At 38.7% G+C, this 21,612-nt stretch overlaps 1 protein-coding gene across 1 annotated transcript; it reads right to left on the bottom strand.

Moving 5' to 3' along the window:
- Nucleotides 1–495: 495 nt before the first annotated feature.
- Nucleotides 496–12,274, bottom strand: stk17b (serine/threonine kinase 17b (apoptosis-inducing)). The gene is made up of 8 exons (XM_017695097.2): nt 12,187–12,274; nt 11,408–11,532; nt 7,291–7,503; nt 7,032–7,170; nt 6,691–6,817; nt 6,134–6,182; nt 5,315–5,494; nt 496–3,482 (listed from the first exon to the last, which is right to left on the bottom strand). Exons 2-8 carry the CDS (start codon nt 11,524–11,526, stop codon nt 3,239–3,241), a joined length of 1,071 nt encoding a protein of 356 aa, XP_017550586.1. The 5' UTR covers nt 11,527–11,532; nt 12,187–12,274; the 3' UTR covers nt 496–3,238.
- Nucleotides 12,275–21,612: the final 9,338 nt, after the last annotated feature.

Genomic DNA, 21,612 nt, shown 5'->3' with positions numbered 1-21,612 from the left:
ATTTTGTAATAGGTTGTTGAGCATCAATACAGTACATCTAATAAGCTTTTTCATGGAGTATTTGGCTTATAGGGGTTCTAGGCAGCTGCCTACCTTTGCATACGGTTAGTTCGGCCTTTGGTCGGTTAGTTACTTTTACAATAGAATGTCAGGTGGTGGGTAAGACTGGAACATAAAGTAATTCTAGAAATCTGTGGCCCAGCAGCTTGTGGTTGCAATTGGTCTATCAATCTAATAAGTAACAATGACTTATATGTAACATTTCACACACTGTTTTGCACTAAATTAAACAGGACTAATTACGCTCTCTTTTTAATCAAACATGCAGTTGGAAAGTGATTTTTAATATTGACCATACTGTGCATCAAGAAAATGTCTCAAAGTATACTGATGTTATACTTGCGTCATACCGCCCACCACTGTCTCTAAGCAATATTTCCTGACACTTTTAAGCACAAATCAATTACAGGAATGGCAAAAGAAAATACAAACAAAAAGGATTTGATCATGTTTATTTGAAGAATGATCAATCACAGAATTTGGTGCAACTGCGATGGCAATCTAAAACCCGTATGTCTGTTATATCAATTCTTTCCCTATGGCACAATAAAACAATACAGAACACCTATATCCAGCTGAATTAAAATATATTTTAAACCCATTTAATCTAGATACAAAAATGAATTTACAAACCAATTAAATATTTTAATTCCAACATAGATATAAAAAGTTATCAAATCTCAAAATAAACATACATCTCAATATACGGTGGCATGCCTCTAACAAAAGACACAGACTAGCTGAGTTCCAGTTTCAACAAAACAAAGCTGAGGTGCTTTCTCAGTTTGGCCTTTATAAGATGACCACATGCAGTGACTGCATCGTGACAGGAGATGCCTGTCTTGGACACAATGGCCCTTTTCGGCATGCAGGCTGGTGACATCTCAAGGAAAACCAACAGCAAACAAACACAAATGCCTTCTTCAAACCTTCTTACACCAACAGAGCAAATACAGCAAAGGGGCTCAACCTCAAAGCCTGAATTACTAACATTTCCAGTTTAAAACACTTCCACTTCAACAGCACCATGCTGATAAAAGATGAAATGAGATCTTTCGTGATGTTCATCACTTCCAGAAACTTCACATTCATATCACTTTCATTTCTTTAGCCTTGGGATACTACATTCTGACACGTGACACTCAAACCAGATTCATTTCTGTCAAACAGCATCACCAAGTATAAACCAAATTGGCTGGTAGCACCATCGACAAGGTCAGGGAATCCAATTTTGGACCTAGAAAGTCAGTCCAGCAGTTTAGAGATTTGTCTGCTCAAACACATCTGATTAAACTCCAAAGCTGACCAGGTTCTAGTTTTTGAGCTAAACTGACTAAACTGTGCTGACCTTCCAAATCCAAAATTCAACAGGTCAACCTAGACTACACAGATAAATGTTCAAGAACTCACATTAGCATGCAAGAACATTAACATAAAACTTTAAGTTCACAAGTGAACCTCCCTTCACTTTCATAACATCAGCTTATCATTTCCAACTTTGCACCAGTACCAGCAGCCAATATCTTACAAATATCCATCACTGTCCCACATGTCTCTGTTCATCACTATTCAGAACTTCAACATACCATAACAATAATTTCAATCAAAAGAATGGAACCATGAACATTGGATTTCACCCCTGCCCTTTTTTATAAAAGACAGTTCTTTAGGAAGGTCAATAGTTCTATATAGAACCATGAACACTCAAAGAACCATATGAATCATTAAATGTTTTTTACAGACTGAATATTCAGAACATGGTGTATATGCTGCTATACTGCACTAAAAAGGGTTCTTCTACTGTTAACCACAGAACCCTTTAAAAAAAAAACATTCAACATAGAACCATATACAACACATTCTTCATTAATTTGAAGAACAATTTCCCAATGCAAAGAGCCCTTTAAGCATGAATATGTTTTTTTTGGTAAAGACACTGATTCTATTTAGACCCTTTGAAAAACCATCTTTTTCAATAGTGTAGAAAAGGAGCTGCTCAAATACTGAGACTATGAAAAGATCTGTATGTTGCCAAGCACAATCAAATTCACCGTGCATGTCAATCCAAATTCAGCAAACTCACTTATTTTGGAGGATATAGTGCAAATGTATGAAGCAAAACAGAGGCACGAGAAACCTGCATCAATGAGCTGTGCAGCTATAGAGCTAACCCTGAGACACTGTGCGTAAAGAAGTTGTCCGAGAAGTCAAAAAACCCTGATGTACACCAGCCAAGTGCACAGAGCTATAATTTCATGACTAGTTGTTTGCCCTATGGCATTCCCTATCTCCTGTTTGCTTAATCAAACTGCTGTGCTCTATAGAGATGGAGTTAAAGAAGTAACACAAGTTCAGAAGTTGAAAGACTGCTCTTGGTGTTATGTAAGAGCTACAAATAAATGAGCACAGACAAAGGGGAAGGCAAGCAAATGACAAGGGATTAAGTGCTTTAAGGCATTTCTTCATAGTCACTAGTGACTAAGAGGAAGTGACGACTGTGAAAATGCATCTGAACACTCTGGGGTGCAGCGTGTGACTTAATTTGAGTCACACCATAAAGCCTGCTTATGTTGTGTTCCTAAGGGCAGAAATACACAAATTCACACATAAACTGAGCGCTGAGCCACAGGAAGGCAGTTTTGTTTGCAGAAAATACTGCTAGTACAAGGAGCAATCTAATACAATGGCCTGTTTATTTCTAAAAGCATGATTATAGCTTCCCCTGATTTCCAGCATACAGTGATCCAGAATGCTCAGTCTGAAAAACTGGAAGAAACCTGACATTTCTGGTCCCTTTTTTATGTGCACCATTAAAACATTGCCTAATACTGGCCAATCATCTTTTTCTTTTACTTTAAAACACACTACAGGCACCTTATTGGAATAATCCTCAAATAAATAATTTTCCCACAGAAAAAAGCAGATACTAGAAGACATTAAAACATATAAAAATCACAGATCAAACAGAAAAGGAGCTGCACAAATATTGAGATGAATATAACCCAGTGATTTAGAAATCTGTTGTATCGCCAACAAATTATCTTTGGTGTGGCCAGAAGATTTATATTAAGATTTAAGAGGAGAGAAGCAAGTTGCTGGTGGTGCCAGATTGAATACACAGGTGGATAAAAGAAAAAAGAATCAGTTAAGGAATGTGTGTATTTTTGCACTTTCCACTTTAAAACTGTTCAGTGGTTCCTTCTCTTGCAGCTTGCACGTCCTCCTCGAAGCGGAACCTTTTGGCATGCGGCGATGAGTCCAGGATGTTCTCCTTGTCCTCTGCGTCCTCATGTGGGGCAGCCCACTTGCTGCCACCACTCCTCTCTCGGGGGGTCCGTGGGCTGGGGGGAACAGGTTCAGAGCCTGGACACTGCTGCCACAGCCAGGGGTGGCTCAGGCAGTCTGCAGCACTGGGACGGTCTCTATTAAAAGGTAGAGTAAACAGTTTAAGGCCGGGTAAACCGGTACTGCACTAAACCATTTAGATTGACTTTTACCCAGATTTGCCCCTTCTGACAAGCTTTTACGATTTGAAGTGATTTTTCTGGTTGGGATCTAGATCAAAAGCATGGTGATATTTTTAAACGTTTTATTTTTACATTACGAGTGTGGTACCCTCTTTTTGCCTTTTTGTCTAGTGTACAATATGTTAGGCAGCTAAATACAGTATTAGCATGTTCAAGCTGGGGGTGGGCAAGATGGCAAAAAAAAAAAAAAAAAAATCAAACTTCACGCACAAAGATCACCCACATTTAGGTCTGACTACATTTTATACCACGATAATTACCAAAGCTTTTCTTATGGTTTACGATTATTCAACATAACTACATTTCTCAATCCCATTTTTAAAAAGCAGTGCCATGTAAGTGGTTATACATGCCCAATATGAACAATAAAATAATCATTGAAAAATATGATTAAGAATAAAAATCAAAACTCCACACAATGATGTTCTCTGTGTTTATAGTTATGATACGGCCTAGTTGGGGTTGGAGTTCTTATTGTGGTTTTTTTTTTTGTTTTTTTAACAAGGTGTTATTTATGCACTGCTACAATAATGCTCATTTGTACTAGCACCTTAAAGGCTTTTCTCTTCTTAAATTAGCATCAACCTAAAAAAGCCAAAAACAAAAACAGCTTCATTATGGTTCTAAATAAAATTACACAAAAATAAACACAATCACAAATGTAAAAGTGAACCTATATTGTACTGTGTCAGAGAAAATGTGACTAAGGTAATATTTTCGCTCAGAAAAAAAAACTTCAAACATTTTCCCCTTAGTACAAATAAATGAACGTTTGTCTTGTGTCGCTTACTGTGAATGTTGACTTGCTCTGAACAGGTCAGAGGAGGGAAGTGCTCAGAATGTGACAATGTAGTGAGAGGTTGTAAAAGCAGAGTCTATCTGAACTGCAGTGATGTTATTTTAAAGGGTCCACTCTGATGTTGCTGTGCGTATTTAATATCATTGTACATAGAACTACCAAATACTGGCACCAAGTCGAATTTGTGCCAATGAGAAAATTATTCAATTTGTGGCCGTCACCTTTTCTCTATTGCAGGACCACATGATCTTAAATGAAGGTTCACTTACACATTTGTGCAGTAGTCATGTGTATTGTTTCACAATGATGCTGCCTTTCATGCTATTTTTGAATGTTTTGACTGACAATCTGGATAAGCAGGTCATGAAGTTGTAAGACTGGTCCAAGCATAGCTCAGTATTCTCAAATAGATTACATCAGTCAGAACATCCACAAAGAGTCCTGTGAAACTCTTTGGGGTGATGAAATTGGTAGATCTTAGTCTTTTACATGCAGCTTTGTGACTGGTGTGAGATTGTTACACAACATGTACATCAGAAAATCTGAAAAAAAAAGCGATAGTATGATACAAGCCTGGTTCTGAGTGACTTTAAAATGCCATGTCTAAACAGTCTTTGACTTAATAAAGGAAAGTAAATGTTTAACTTCATTGAGGCACAGACATAACCAATATTCTGACAGGCCTATAAAGCTTCAGACATAATGAAGTTCTGAACTGTTCTCAACAACAGAAGACATGCATTCTTCAGTGTTTAGAAATGTTACCTTTACAAACACTTTACATAGCTCGTCTGTATGAGCCGAGTAACACAGCTCTGCATGGCTACCAGCTCAGTAACAATAAGATTACTAACTGATTTATCACTCTAGTCAGGCCATTATTACTTTTGTAAAGTATTGTGCCCAACACCGACAGACAGAAACTCACTCTGGTGCCTTGACCAGTAATTTTCTGATGAAATGCACAGCCAGCTCAGACACTCTGGAGAAGGCTTCTTTGCTGTAGTCCACGTTCACCTGAGAGACGTTCAGGAAGGTCTGCTGCTTGTCCTCGCCAGCAAAGGGAGACTCTCCAGTTATGAGCATGTAGGTGATTACACCAACACTCCTGATATTCACACAAAGAAAATAAAAGAAGGTAAACAAAAATAAGGTTTTGCACATGATGGCACCGCCCGCGATCCTGAGGGAGAAGCGGTTTAGAAAATGTGTGTGTGTGTGTTCTCATGATGGCTTATGTGGCTCACTTAAAAGTTCATAAGTATTCTGATGCATTGCAATCAACAACTGTCTTGTTTAGTGCAGCACAATAATTGAGACCAAAGATGTCAAAGTGAGTCTGCAGTAGCTCTGTAGAGTTAAACATTCTGCCGCATTAAACCCTCCTGATTCTCATCAGCTTAATAGCAATTCCTTCATTAACTCAAATTGGAGTGTTCGATCAGGAAAAATGCTAATCTTGCTGTACCCTGACACAAACTATGTTTGACACTCCTAATTAAGACCTCATAAGATCTCATGCTCCAGATGAACACTCTGTGAATGTTCTTTTCTAACAAATGTCTATAACTGTTTTGTCAAAAACAGTCACAACATTTACCATGTAATATATAAATATAAGCATGCAGCTACATTTGAATACATATTGCATTTGCAATTTGGAAAGGAAATATTATAATGTGACACTTTCTGCATATCATGCAGCTTCAGCCATACAGCTTTTTAAATAAATGGCTTACAAACTTACCAGAGATCTGAGGCTGTGGTGATGGGCTCATAGTTCAGGATCTCTGGAGCTGGTTAAAAATGTAAAAGTACAACATCAAAAAATACAGGCTAGTAAAACTTTAGGTAGAAAAGATCTGTTGCAATGGTGTTACAAGCTGACTCTAGAGCGAACTTTGCATACACAACAGCCATGGCAAAGTTTCACTATGTGTCACCACTTCCCAGCAGCAGTGACATTATATTTTTTATGCCACTTTTGGCCATATATGGTGGAATATCCTTAAATTAGGCAACTATCTCTTTCTGTCTACCAGCATACAGCAATAATTGCATTGTAGCAATGTAACATCGAAGCTGTGCTTGATGCATTCGTATCAGTACCACTGTCACTAACATAGTGATATCACTGCTGTGCTGAGAACAGTACACCATCCAAATAATATCCAATCATTGATGGTCATTTACCATTGATGGACAGAGTTGAGATATGGCAGATAAAATGTGCAGCAACAGAGGGGCTTACGGTTAGTAACTGAAAACCAACAAAGTAACTTGAATATTAGAGACTAAGCTTACCTACGTACTCAGGTGTACCCAAGATCTCTCGCAGCTCTCCAGCTGATCCCAGCTTGCGTGCCAGTCCAAAATCCACAATCTTAATGTCTCCCAAAGGACTTAAACTGGTCAGCAAAATGTTCTGAGGCTGAAAGTCAAAGAAAACTTTTCCTTGAAGCCAAGTGTGAGGTTTACACTTCTTACTAATGGACATTACAACTACTACTGTATTTTGTGAAGCAAAGTACAAGGTCAGTGTGCAGTCATGGGATTTTGTGTTTATAATATCAAAGTAGCTGCTTAGGGTCATGTAGTAATGAATAAGTGAAAAGGAGAAGCTGGTAGCTGAGGTATTAACTGACCTTAAGGTCAAGGTGAACAACACTACTCTGGTGCAAAAGGTGGATGCCTTCTAGAGTCTGTCGGATTAGACGGATGATCTGAAACTCGGACAGCAGTTCATCGGATATACAGTGGTCAAATATCTCGCCACCTGCCGCACTAGAGGGAACATAAACAGACACATAAATGCACACCTCAAATGTGTCCACTCTTTAATAAAGACAGCAAATTCTGTAATGAACAGCCCTGGTGCTATATTTGAGGCCCCATAACACTCACTATTCCAGCAGCAGTACAATGTCGTGCTCGGTCTCGTAAGCTGCATGTAGGTTGATCATACGGGGGTTATTCCTGGACACCTCCAGCACTGCCATCTCATGGATCACCTCAGCCCTGCAGTCACGACCCCGCCGCCGCTTCCGTACAAACTTTGCGGCAAACACTTTACCCGTAGTCTTCTCCACACATTTCTTTACAACTGCAAACTTCCCCCTGAGAGAGAAAGAAAACTTTAAACAGTGTCACAGTCAGTGATTTGGATTTGCTTTGGATTTGATTCTGATTGCGTGAACCCAATGTGTGTTGTTTGGGTGTTTGTTTTTTGGGCAAAATAATGCATGTAAATCTTTTTTCTTTAATATAATGCATGTTATGAACATTTTGGGTCCACTTTCTGGAAGAACCCAATATCATCAGAGAAAAAAGTTCAAATTAAAAAAAAATGCCAACACTATATTTGTTTTCTTTATAGGGTTTGCAAACTATTTTGGCCAGCACAAGATCAGGCAAAATCAAGGAAAGCAGACAGGAAAGGAAATGTCACTTAACTACTCAGAACCAGACCCAACTCTGGTACTGGAGACCCTCTGCTTTGCACATTTTGGTTTTCCCTGTCCCCAACACACCTGACCCAACTTATCAGCTCATTACCAACCAATTAAAAACTCCAAAAAAGTGAGCTAAATCAAGGAAACAACTAAAGTGTGCCCATTAGTGGGCCTCCAGGAAGTAGGCTTGGGAAACACTGGTCTAGATGACAGACTAATCCTGCCAAAACGATGGATCACTCATAAGATACTGTATCATGATGTTACATTCCCAAGCAGTGTACACTGTGTAGTTTCGCTGCTTAACATTTTCTCCCAACATACCTGCTCTCATTGTGTTAAAGGGGAATACCACCAATTTGTTTTGTCTGTGTAATTCAATTTAAGAAGTAAACAGAGTCATTTAGAGTGGTTTGGTGTGAAATGCACCGTTCTAGAGAAACTTGCTGAGTCAAAATTGTTCACAGTGATGGTGACAGGAACCGGATATTACCCTCTAAAAAGCCCCCTGACAAAAAGCTATTACATTAAACAGATATGAATTTAGTGAATACCGTCTTCTATGAATACGCTGTCTACTTTCTTGTTTTATGATCAGATTTTGAACACCATTTTAGAAAATGTTCTGGCAGACAGGTAAATGCAAGGTGTTTTAAAGCAAAAAGCTTTTTATTTTTTCATTTAACACTAATTTACCTTTACCAGGATTACACAGAGAATGCATTCACTGATTGTTTTAGAAAACAAATAAAATGGCTACATTTGCATTGTAGAACTTGTACCTCCTGGTTCCTGTCACCACCATTACCCTATTAATTGTAATATAAACACATTTCACATTTGAGTTCACATGTGGTTAAATCTATTACTGTCAGCATTTAAAAATAAACAGTGATGGGTGCGATGCTGCAAGTATAATTATAGACTTGGTCTGTGCTTATTACAGTTGGTAAAACACACGGCACACACAAAAACATGGTGCTTATTGAACTTTATTATTATAAAGTATAATTAACATTTATGTACACTCAAAAAGTGTACAATTATATCAAGTATATATGTTTTTCCTGTTGGTGTAACATTATTTGTCAGCCTATTTATATGCTTGAGTGAAGGTTTTAAAGGTTTTAGTGTTGCAGATTAGGCCTGGGTGATATCTTAAAACAGTGAGTGATTATTTATCAATATACTATCAATTATCAATTATATGGCCCATCTTTCACCCAATATATGTGGTGTGCTGATTTAGTTCTTCTATTCTTAGTTTATACACTTGTTAAAACTTTTCCTGTTTTAATTAAAAATTAATAATATACTGAGTAACCTTACATCTTTCCAAATTGACTTCACTTGTCATTATAACAGATGTTACTGCAAGCGTGCGCTAATGAGCTCCTTCTGTTCAGGGTTTGTGGCAGCTTGCATGCTAACAGCAAACTTCAGACTGCAATTAATTTTCAAAGCCATGTCTATGTACTTCACATGTTAAAAAAACAAGAGGTTTTCTGTCGTTATAGCAGAGACACTCTCAAATTCAGCTACAGATGCCTTTGGAAAACCATGTAGGTTTTTTATCCAAAACCATGTGGTAAAGCTGGTATTAAAGTGAATTACAGTCTGTAGCAGAGACAACTAACAGGTAGCTTCTCAACAAACTTCTTCTCTCAATCTCTCTCTCTTATAAATCAACAGGGTTTTCATCACAGAGAAAAACCATTTGACCATGCAAAGAACCATTTATGCATTTGAATGTTTTGTGGGGGTGTTTCTGGTAAAGAACCATTTTTAAGAGTGTATGTCTAGGCTTCAGATGCTTCTTGGCTTTTAGGGTCAATGAGTGGCACTCTCTTGCTGGGTGATTTTAGATAATTATATGAATCCTAATTAAGATTACTATGCTACAATTAGTAGATATGGTGAGGCCCTTTTTCTGACCAAGTGTCTCCTCACATCCGGTGCTAATGAATTCAGAGCTCATTTGCTACACTGGTTCAGAAACAATATGCTGGCTAGTCTGGGCCTCACTGTCCTCCTTTAGCATTCAAGATTGGAGTGGAGCATGACGAATGTGTATGTACACAAGCGTGCCATGGTTTTAAGGAGGAAGGAAACTAAAGTGGGAAGTTAGACTGTGAGAATGCTGTGAAAGGGGAACTGATGTTGGTTTCTTCCTTTGTCCATCGCACTCTTTGAGCTGGTATGATGTGTATGTGTTTGAGTGGACTGTAATCATGTATTTATGAAAGGGCTTTGCATGCACAAGCTTGTCTTCGAATAAGAGGTGCATGAAGATCGGAAAAAATTGGGCATTTTAATGTTAAATATGGTGGTTTATTGTAGTATCTGAAAGACAAGAAAAGTAAACCTGGAGGAGGCTGACTGGGTTGTAGCAGAATGTTTTGGGAACACTACATTCCAGTAGCTGCATGTGTGGTGAATCAGTTATTGCCGTTGGTGGTTGACATCAGTACTACCACAATGATCCTGGTATAGAGTGCAGTGAACTGCCTTTTAGCAGGGCAGTTCTCCATCATGCAATTGAGGAAGTGTCACTTCATCAAAATCTGTATTTACCAATAATAAAAAAACAACCTCCACTAAACGTTAAAGATTTAACTCTATGGACAACTGATTTGACAGCTCATTTTACAGGTGACTTCTTGTTGATTAAGGGGTCTTAAAAATGAATTGTGTGCAATTTGGTGGTTAAGATAGAAACAAAGTCCTTCAGAGTGGTCTAGTATAAAATGGTTCATTGCAGAGACTCATGACAGTGGTGGCGATAGGTACAAGGGGTCAATGACATCAGTGATGCAAATATATACATTTTATTTACTATTTAAGATGACCAGTCCACCATGATCAAAAAAACATTTTAGATAAACAATTATTCACAAAGTAATATCTCACATCAGGCAGCATACTCATAACCACTTTAGGCACCTGTGAGGAAGCTTTTAGAGGTGGATGTCTGGTTCCCATCACCCAAACTGACTTTGAAAGGTTCTGTAAAATGGAGAATTTCACACCACACCATTGTAACTGATTTTGTTTACATCTAAATCACATTACAATTAAATTTTGAAGAAAAAACGGTCCTCTTTAAAAAGGAACCCCACCAATAAAAAAGAAAACAGCATAATTATGACATCATAAGACTGACCTCACAAAAATACCAGACAGACTTTGCAAAATGTGGTAGTTAAAGTGGAACTCCACTGATTTTTAAAAACAAAATCTCTATAACTAAATGGTTGTGATGTAAACAAAATGGATCGCATTTAATGGAAAGGCCACATACCTCTAAGAAACTTTCGAAAACGTCGAGAAGTTAAAAACATATCAGTGATAACGAGGCTGAAGTTGGCTTCCTGTTCGCCCGCTTCTTGCTGGAATTCTCCCGTTCCACCTTAATAGGTGCAGAAGTTAAAATCTTGCACCATTTAAGGTGAAAGTGAAAAATCGGAGCAAGGAGCTGACTTCAGCTTCATTTAGTGAGACATGTTAGACAAGTCTTAAAAAGAGAAGCTGTACAAGTCTCCAAAGCGAATGGTGGCTAAGTGACTGACCTGCCCAGTTCTCCGGTGATGTGGTACAAACTGTCCAGTGGCTCCGTCAGGATGGCGGTCTGAACGTCCCCCAGTAGCCCCGCCGCCAGCCCGCGGCTCTCCAACCGCCTCCGGGACATCAGTCCCTGCCACGGAGGACGGCAAAACGGGAATGCCGACAAACAAAAACAACGAACAACTCAGACTCTACTTTCCCCTGTAGTTTTTTTGACGAAGTTAGCTAACTAACGCTAGTTAGTTATCAAGCTTGTTTGGACGCAGTCGTTGAGTTCTGACTGCCTTAAAACCTACTGAACAGAGACTAACCGGTTTGTGACGTTGGCAAGTAAGCTCCTCTACCACATAAAAACGACTTAGAAGCGACTTTTACAAAATAAGTTATTCTACTGTATTTATTATACATCGTAAAGCTAACTAGCTTGCCAGCTGTCTCATTTTGTAGCGCTAAATTTACTCTACTTGCCGGCTAACACTACATTAGCTTTAGCTTAGACGCGCCGTGTAAACGCCCTAAAACTAACCAGGGAGGTTTGAAAAGGTCACTAGTTGTTAAAAGGGACATTTAAATCATCCCGCAGACCTATATTCGACATTTTTGCGAGTACATTTCTTCACTCTGACTGTCAAAACTGACGTTGCTTTCGCGGTTTTGTTACTCGTTCTTCTTCGCTTCTACTCGGAAAACTTCGACGGGGAAAATATCTCGAGAACTTTTTCACTTTTACAGATATTGCTTTACTAGTTAGCTCCGATATTAAGAGTTAAATAGTTAGACAGACCTAGTAAAGGTTAGTTCGTGTCAGTTGTTAATCTTTCCAAATCGAACATTTCTTTCCGCTGCTGGGTTTTGTTTTCCCCCACACCAGTATTCCGACAACTCCCGTCCTCCTGCGACAGGATTGGCTAGTAGCTTGTGAGGGCAAAGCTCTTAGCCAATCAAAGCGCAGATGACGATCTGTTACGGCAGACCGGGTTTGCCTGAATATAGGTGTGCCAAAAAACCCTTGAGTGTACAAGCGAGCTTTGGATCAACCAATCGTAGCGCAGGAGTTGGAACACTACTAACCAATTGAATCGCGGCAGATAGAGCTTGGTGGTATGAGGGTGGATTCGGGGTAGATTCTGAGTCCTAAAGTCGGTTCCACACAGTCTTTTTCGCACAATTCTTAATTACAAAGATCTAGCAACATAAAAACTACAATATTATCAGAGTGGACCTTGACACTAGCTTCATGACCATCATGTACTTCATGACCATCAAACCTGTATGAACTTGTTGGACAGCCCATTCCAAAACTATGGGCATTAATATGGAGCTGCCATCCTGTGCGGGCAGCCTCTAATTCTGGGAAGGCTTTCCAGAACATTTTGTTGTGTTTCTGTGGGAATATGTGCCCATTCAGTCAAAAGAGAATTTCTGAGGTCAGGCACAGATGTTGGATGAGAAGGCCTGGCTCCCAAGTCATCCTAAAGGTGTTCCCTGGGTTTAAGGCCACTACCCAGACTGCTGCCACAAAGCTGGAAGCCTATAATTGTCTAAAATGTTTGTTTGCTGTAGCATTTACATTGTCCTTCACTGGAACTAAAGGTCCAAGCCCAAACCTTGAAAAACAACCCTAGACCATTATCCCTCCACCAAACTTTGTAAACATTACAATCCATGTTTAAAGTTGCTGAGCTCTTCAGTATGACCCATTCTAGGTCTGATAGGTCATATTATTGAACTGCTATATTATATGGCTAAAAATATATAGACACCCCATCCTAATCATTGAAATCAAGTTTTTCAGCCATGCACGGGTCTGTGTGCATGAGCTGGTAAACACTCACAATTGGTCAGCACCAATGAAAAGAGTTAGTTGTGCTCTCTTGGTCTCCCAGATGGATGGCTATGGTATCATTATGATTTGTACCAACACCAGCTACTCAAACTTAAGTCTAAAGCCTCTTAAAGGGGAATTCCACCTATTTTTCAAATATTTTTCCCTTATGATGGTAAAACAGTCATGAATCTGAAAAAAATATTTTGTTTCAGTGCTCCTCTATGAATGGATTAAATTATCCATCCATCCGTTTACTAAGCCGCTTCTCCATCAGGGTCACGGTGGGGTGCTGGAGCCTATCCCAGCAGTCATCAGGCAGAAGGCAGGATACACCCTGGACAGGTCGCCAGCCCATCACAGGGCAGACAGACAGACATACACAATCACACACACACTCACACCTAGGGGCAATGTAGCATGTCCAATTGGCCTGACTGCATGTCTTTGGACTGTGGGAGGAAACCGAAGAACCCGGAGGAAACCCACGCAGACATGGGGAGAACATGCAAACACCACACAGAGAGGACCCCAGTCACCCGGCAGGGGAATCGAACCCAGACCCTCCTTGCTGTGAGGCGACAGCGCTAACCACCGTGCCTGGATTAAATTAAATGGATTAAAATACATTTTAAACCAAAACTTTATCACAAAACAATGCCTCAGACATCAGGCAGCATATGTATAACCATTTCATATAATAACTTTGAGTGAGAGAGCTTTTAAAGGTGGACGTCTGGTTCCTATTACCACCATTGTGAACAATTCTGACTCAATAAGTGCCACCAGAATGGAGCATTTTACCCTACTCTTATCCATTTAAGTATGGAGAAATATTGAAAAAATATTGGAATTTCTCTTTAAGTACCACATTTGGCAAAGTCTGTGAGGGTATTTTTGGTGTGGTAAGTCTTATGTCACTTCAATATGCAACACTGTTTGCACACATATTAGCTGCTTAACAGCCTCATAACTCAAAGAATTCAGTGCCATTCTGAGTAAATATGTACAATAAAATGTATCATGTATCAGGTTTTTATTCACCACAAGGCACGATAGCAGCATTTTTCAAAAACACTATTCATTTTTCCCCAAAAAAGAATCTGTTTAGACCTGGAGTTCCTAATAAAGGCATGACGCCAACTACAGAATGACACAAGACTTTATTGGTCAATTTTCTCATGATGCATTCCATGTTTTGGAAATTTCAACAGGTGTGGAAAATACTTAATTGTACTGCATTACCAGCCGGGACATGGTTTTTTTTCTTAACACAGTGTTTTGTGTCTTAAAAAATTAAATATCCAACCAAATTTCTAATAGTATATAATAAAACTGCACACAGATATGGTAATTTGTATGTGTGTGAAGACTATCCATCCATCCATCCATTTTCTAAGCCGCTTCTCCCTCAGGGTCTTGGGGGGTGTTGGAGCCTTTTGTGTGAAGACTAGCTCCTTTTTAATAACCTTGTATTTATTTAAGGATGTACTATTTACCTTCATACAGTCATATGCAAATATGACACTTCTGCATATTTTAAAGTACACTTGTCGTTTATTTGCTGAATTTAACATACTGGAAAAAATAAACATTTTATATTTGATGGCAATATAAAATGATGTAATTTATATATGATGGCAATGGTCAAAACCTGAGCTCTTCAAGCTTCCAGTACAGCTCAGCTTGACCCACCATCCTTCAAGATGCGTGGAAGACAAGCATCAATACTTTTCTCTGTATTGACATCCAGGTGGTGGAAAGAACTTCCACTGGCTGTCCAAACGGTCTTCAAACGCAGACTGAAGACACATTTCTTTATACAGCACTTAAGTCAGCACTGAGTTAAGTAGTCATTGTAATGTATCATATTGCACTACACTGTGTTTAACTCTGTTTCTTTTCTCTAGGTATCAACATTGCCTTTCGTTTCTAGCAGTATCTGAGCTCAGGACTAGTTTTCTCTCTAACCTATTTGTAACTAGCATGGATTCTTTTTCTAGATAGACAAAGCACCTTTTGTAAGTTGATCTGGATAAGAGCATCTGCTAAATTAATATTTTTTTCCCCAGTATGTTAATTCTCAGCAACTTAATGGACTAATTCTCAGCCAAACAAGCCACAAGCCACATTTAAGTTCTCTCTAGAGAATGTGTTATTTTCACTTAGAAAATCAACAACATGGAATTTAGCAAGGGATCTTCAAACTTTTGCATGCAACTGTATATTTGTGTATGTTTAATTGCTGATTCTTTTTGATTCAAATATATATTTGGCTCCATACCTCTATTTTAACTAAGTAGGATTTTGACACAGTACTTTAGTTTGTCTGTATTTTTTCCACCCCTGGATTTCAGTCATATTAGGTGAGTAATCTTTCTGTCACATTTCACTTTCATGTTTGTCACACCAGGGGATACTTGGGGAATGCCGGCCCATATCCATAAAACACAACAAAGTGCAAACTTGTAGGATTCAAGGTGCTTTTACTAGACTAATAAAAAATGAGAAACATCTAAGCATGTAGTTTGTAAGGAACTATTATTTCAGTTTTAAGGAACTATTATATTCAGTTTTAATTTCAAAGGGACTTTTTTTTATGAATCAGCTAAAAAGTAGTTCTTTTGTTTGTTTTTTTAAACAAGACATTCCTTTGGCTACAAAAACTTCACTTTAACTATAAAACCATCTTAAGTCCAAAAAAGTACACAACAATAAGGAAAGTGATAAAGGGTGAAATGAAGATAAAATAATAATGTAGTTCTTCTTTCAATCCAGACTTAGTCACCAACCTTTAATAAAACCACTGGGCCAAAATGGAAAAGTACAGTGCAATCAAAGCAAAATTTTGTTTTGACTGAGGTTCATCATTTTCTTGTTTTTTACTGACAGCAGAAACTGGAAGGGTTTAATTTAATTGCCTGGACTGTAGCTCAACTGGACAATAAATGTCCACACTTGTGATTTGTGGTTTTGCAGTAGCTCACACTGACATGACATATTTCCGAACATATCACAAGTGCACAAAAGCACATGTTAAGACCGTAAGAATGCAGCTCTCTCTCTCTCTCTCTCTCTACACACACACACACACACGCATATATTGTTGCTGTTGGAAGAAAACCAGGTACTTCGATTTTTGTCATTTTTCAGTTTTTGACATAATTTCAAAGAAACCGTTACCATTTACATTATGTGTAAATTTCATTATAAATGGGCCAAAAGAAACAGCCCAAAATGACTTGGAAATATGTCTGGTTCCATTGACTTACATTAAAAGTGAAGTGGGTTTTTCCCTTCTCCTGTAAAGTTTCCATTTTGGAGATACAAGGTTTTCTTCAGACAACAGCGAGATCTACCTATATATATATATATATATATATATATATATATATATATATATATATATATATATATATATACACACACACACACATATGGATACACCCAAATAAAATGGGAATGGTTGGTGATATTAACTTCCTGTTTGTGGCACATTTTGAATCCAACTTTATTTTTTTCAATGGGAAGAGGGTCATGTGACACATCAAACGTATTGAGAATTTCACAAGAAAAACAATGGTGTGGTTTTAATGTAACTTTTTTCTGTGATGAGTTATTTACAAGTTTCTGACCACTTATAAAATGTGTTCAAAGTGCTGCCCATTGTGTTGGATTGTCAATGCAACCCTCTTCTCCCACTCTTCACACACTGATAGCAACACCGCAGAAGAAATGCTAGCACAGGTTTCCAGTATCCGTAGTTTCAGGTGCTGCACATCTCGTATCTTCACAGCATAGACAATTGCCTTCAGATGACCCCGAAGATAAAAGTCTAAGGGGGTCAGATCAGGAGACCTTTGGGGCCATTCAACTGGCCCACAACGACCAATCCACTTTCCAGGAAACTGTTCATCTAGGAATGCTCAGACCTGACACCCATAATGTGGTGGTGTACCATCTTGCTGGAAAAACTCAGGGAACGTGCCAGCTTCCAAAGTGGATTGGTCATCGTGGGCCATTTCTTGTGAAATTCTCAATAAGCGTGATGTGTCACATGACCCTCTTGGCCAACTTCAAAATGGCCACCATGGTCACTACCCATCTTGAAAAGTTTTCCCCCTCCCATATACTAATGTGCCACAAACAGGAAGTTAATATCACCAACCAGTCCCATTTTATTTGGGTGTATATATATATATATATATATAAAAATGGCCCACCCTGTATATAATATATACACACACACCCCTCAAAAAAAATAAAGGGAACACTCAAATAACACATCCTAGATCTGAATGAATGAAATATTCTCATTGAATACTTTGTTCTGTACAAAGGTGAATGTGCCGACAACAAAATCACACAAAAATCAATATAAATCAAAGTTATTAACCAATGGAGGCCTGGATTTGGAGTCACACACAGAATTAAAGTGGAAAAACACACTACAGGCTGATCCAACTTTGATGTAATGCCCTTTGATGTAATACCCCACACCATTACTGACCCACTGCCAAACTGGTCATGCTGAAGGATGTTGAAGGCAGCAGATCGCTCTCCACGGCGTCTCCAGACTCTGTCTCAGTCACGTCTGTCACACGTGCTCAGTGTGAACTTGCTTTCATCTGTAAGGAGCACAGGGCGCCAGTGGCAAATTTGCCAATCCTGGTGTTCTCTGGCAAATGCCAAGTGTCCTGCACGGTGTTGGGCTGTGAGCACAACCCCTATCTGTGGACGTCGGGCCTTCATACCATCCTCATGGAGTCAGTTTCTAACCGTTTGTGCAGACACATGCACATTTGTGGCCTGCTGGAGGTCATTTTGCAGGGCTCTGGCAGTGCTCCTCCTGTACCTCCTTGCACAAAGGCAGAGGAAGCGGCCCTACTGCTGGATTGTTGCCCTCCTACGGCCTCCTCCACATCTCCTGGTGTACTGGCCTGTCTCCTGGTAGCGCCTCCAGCCTCTGGACACTACGCTGACAGACACAGCAAACCTTCTTGCCATAGCTCACATTGATGTGCCATCCTGGATGAGCTGCACTACCTGAGCCACTTGTGTGGGTTGTAGAGTCTGTCTCATGCTACCACGAGTGTGAAAGCACCACCAACATTCAAAAATGGGCAAAACATCCGCCAGAAAGCATAGGCACTGAGAAGTGGTCCCCACCTGCAGAACCACTCCTTTATTGAGTGTGTATTGCTAATTGCAATTTCCACCTGTTGTCTATTCCGTTTGCACAACAGCTGTGAAATTGATTTCACAGAAGTTTGATTTACTTGGAGTTATATTGTGTTGTTTAAGTGTTCCCTTAATTTCTGAACAGTATATACATACACACACACACACACACACACACACACACACACACATACATACATACATACATACATACATACATACACACACACATACACACACACAGGCCACTTTATTACTTTTCTAGTAAAAGGTTGGACCCCCTTTTGCCTTCAGAACTGCCTTAATTCTTCATGGCATACTTTCAACAAGGTGTTGGAAACATTTCTCAGAGATTTTCGTTGGTTATTTGAGTTACTGTTGCCTTTCTATCATCTCAGTTTGCCCATTCTCCTCTGACCTCTCACATCAACAAGGCATTTTCGCGCACACAACTGCTGCTCACTGAATATTTTTTCTTTTTCTGACCATTCTCTGTAAACCCTAGAGATGGTTATGTGAAAATCCCAGTAGATCAGCAGTTTCTGAAATACTCAGACCAGCTTGTCTGGTACCAACAACCAAGCCATGTTCAAAGTCACTTAAATCACCTTTCTTCCCCTTTCTGATGCTCTCGGTTTGCACTTCAGCAAGTTGTCTTGACCACCTCTACGTGCCTAAATGCAATCAGTTGCAGCCCTATGATTGGCTGATTAGCCATTTGTGTTAACGAGCAACTGAATGGGTACCTAATAAAGTGGCCGGTGTATATATACACTCAGTGGTGTGAAAAAGTGTTCACCCCATTCCTGATTTCTTGTTCTTTTGCATGTTTGTTACACTTAAATGTTTCAGATCACCAAACAAATTTAAATATTAGACAAAGATAACAAAAAATGCAGTTTATAAATGAAGGTCTTTATTATTAAGGGAAAAAGAAATCCAAACCTACAGGGCCCTGTGTGAAAAAGTGATTGCCCCCTAAACTTAATAACTGGTTGGGCCACCCTTAGTAGCAACAACTGCAATCAAGTGTTAATGATAACTGGCAATGAGTCTTTTACAGCGCTGTGGGGGAATTTTGGCCCACTCATCTTTGCAGAATTGTTGTAATTCAGCCACACAACACCCACCCAGCACTTGGGTTCTGCAGGACAATGATCCAAAACACACCAGCAAGTCTGGCTTAAGAAAAACAAATTTAAGACTTTGGAGTGACTTAGTCAAAGTCCTGACCTGAATCCAATTGAGATGCTGTGGCATAAACTTAAAAAGGCGGTTCATGCTCAGAAACCCTCCAATGTGGCTGAATTATAACAAAAAGATGAGTGGGCCAAAATTCCTCCACAGTGCTGTAAAAGACTCATTGCCAGTTATCATAAATGCTTGATTGCAGTTATTCAATGTTATTCAATGCTTGATTCCTGCTAAGGGTGGACCAACCAGTTATTAAGTTTAGGGGCAATCGCTTTTTCACACAGGGCCCTTTAGGTTTGGATTTATCTTTCCCTTAATAATAAAGACCTTCATTTATAAATTGCATTTTGTGTTTACTTGTGTTATCATTGTCTAATATGTAAATTTGATCTGAAACATTTAAGTGTGACAAACATGCAAAAGAATAAGAAATCAGGAAGAGTGCAAACACTTTTTCACTCCACATCTATATATATATATATATATATATATATATATATATATATATAACAAATACATAAGTAACATATCGCATATTGTAAAAATGTCAAATATAATATGTGCCATACACTTAGAAAATCAACAACATGGAATTTGACCCCAATCTTTTGCACACAACTGTGTTATATCTCTTTGGGTTATATACTGGTCCAAATACAGTTTTACTCTGTGCTTTTGCACATTTCAGAAATGGTGCATACAGTGAAGTGCAAAAGTTGTGCCTTGTTTTTAAAAGTTTCACATTGTTTTTAAATTTCTAAGTGAAAATAATTTAACATATCTTGTACCCAGAACACACTTCTGTACAATGTATTGCATAATTACTGATTATTTACTGAATGTAACATATTGAGGTAAAAACATAAAATGTGGCCTATGCAAAAGTTGCAGCATGAGTTATATTTTGTTTTTCCAATATGTTATACTCAGCAAATAAACAGAAATTGTGCATTAACATGAAAAAGAGAATGTTTGCTATCTTATTTTCACTAATTAACAAAATAATTGGATACTTATTTGAACACATACACTCGTGGTATGGCTTCTAAACCCAAATAGTGCACTTAATGTTTAATAGGGAATCCTGTAGCTTTTGCCTCAATACCAAAATTCTTTGCCATTAGATATTTATTGCGCTGTTTGGGTGCAGAAGTCTACATAGTGCATAGGGGGCCTTCTGGGATTCAGCTTGAGTAGTGAGCATTGTGTAAAGACAGACAGCATTCACAGAACAGATGTGGTGAATGGAGACCAATCTGCAACTTACAGTAGGAAATTTTGCAGTACAAAGCCATGGCTGAATGTGCCCAAGAGGCAAAGGCACATGAGACTGTGCCACTAAAAACATATGAAGGTGGACACAGAGACAGAAAGAGACTATTCTAGCCCCCAAACCTTTGGTACATTCAGTGCAAAATATAATTTAAACATAGAACATGACAGGCATCCATATAGTACAACTATATACAAATATGGGCATGATTGTGGACCACATGCATGCTTTTAGACTGACCAACTGCTAGTACAGTGCTAGCTCTATCAGCCTTCTATTACAGTCTTTCAATCTCAACACAGATTGTTGAAAGTGAATACATCTTTTTTGTTGTTGTCTTGTTTTTGTTTTCTTTAATCCCCTCTGTTGTTAACAGCAACCCATCATGCAAGTTAAAGCTAATCTGGATTGGTGGTGGTTCACTAACTCCAGCATGCAATATCAAGCTATGACACCTAAGGGTCGAACTCAGGTACTGCATTAAAGACCCTGCATGCATTAGTTAACCACAGATCAATCTATACAGAGAAAAAAGAGCACTGCTATTTTTGGGACAAATAAAAACATTCAAATCTATTTTGTTACCAAATCAGAACTGTGTGTGTTTGTGTGTGCAGGTGGATGGATTACCACAGTAGATACACTTCAGCATTTCTGCAAACCAGTTTTGAAAAAGTAGTAGCAAAAAGTTATCTAGTTTTTTTTTTTTGCCATTTTTTCAGCATTGGGTCCACTGA

The sequence above is a fragment of the Pygocentrus nattereri genome, chromosome 6 (assembly GCF_015220715.1).
Source record: "Pygocentrus nattereri isolate fPygNat1 chromosome 6, fPygNat1.pri, whole genome shotgun sequence".
Classification (NCBI taxonomy): domain Eukaryota; kingdom Metazoa; phylum Chordata; class Actinopteri; order Characiformes; family Serrasalmidae; genus Pygocentrus; species Pygocentrus nattereri.
Note: the sequence above shows the minus strand (reverse complement) of the source record. Positions and strands in the feature narration are given on the sequence as shown.

What these genes read in the sequence shown, in the direction of transcription:
- stk17b (XM_017695097.2), bottom strand. Translation starts at nt 11,526, where the DNA reads ATGTCCCGGAGGCGGTTGGAGAGCCGCGGGCTGGCGGCGGGGCTACTG. An exon ending in ATCACCGGAGAACTGGGCAG is followed by an intron (nt 7,504 to 11,407) that starts GTCAGTCACTTA and finishes TTTCTCTCTCAG; the next exon opens with GGGGAAGTTTGCAGTTGTAA. An exon ending in GGGTACACCTGAGTACGTAG is followed by an intron (nt 6,183 to 6,690) that starts GTAAGCTTAGTC and finishes ATTTTTAACCAG; the next exon opens with CTCCAGAGATCCTGAACTAT.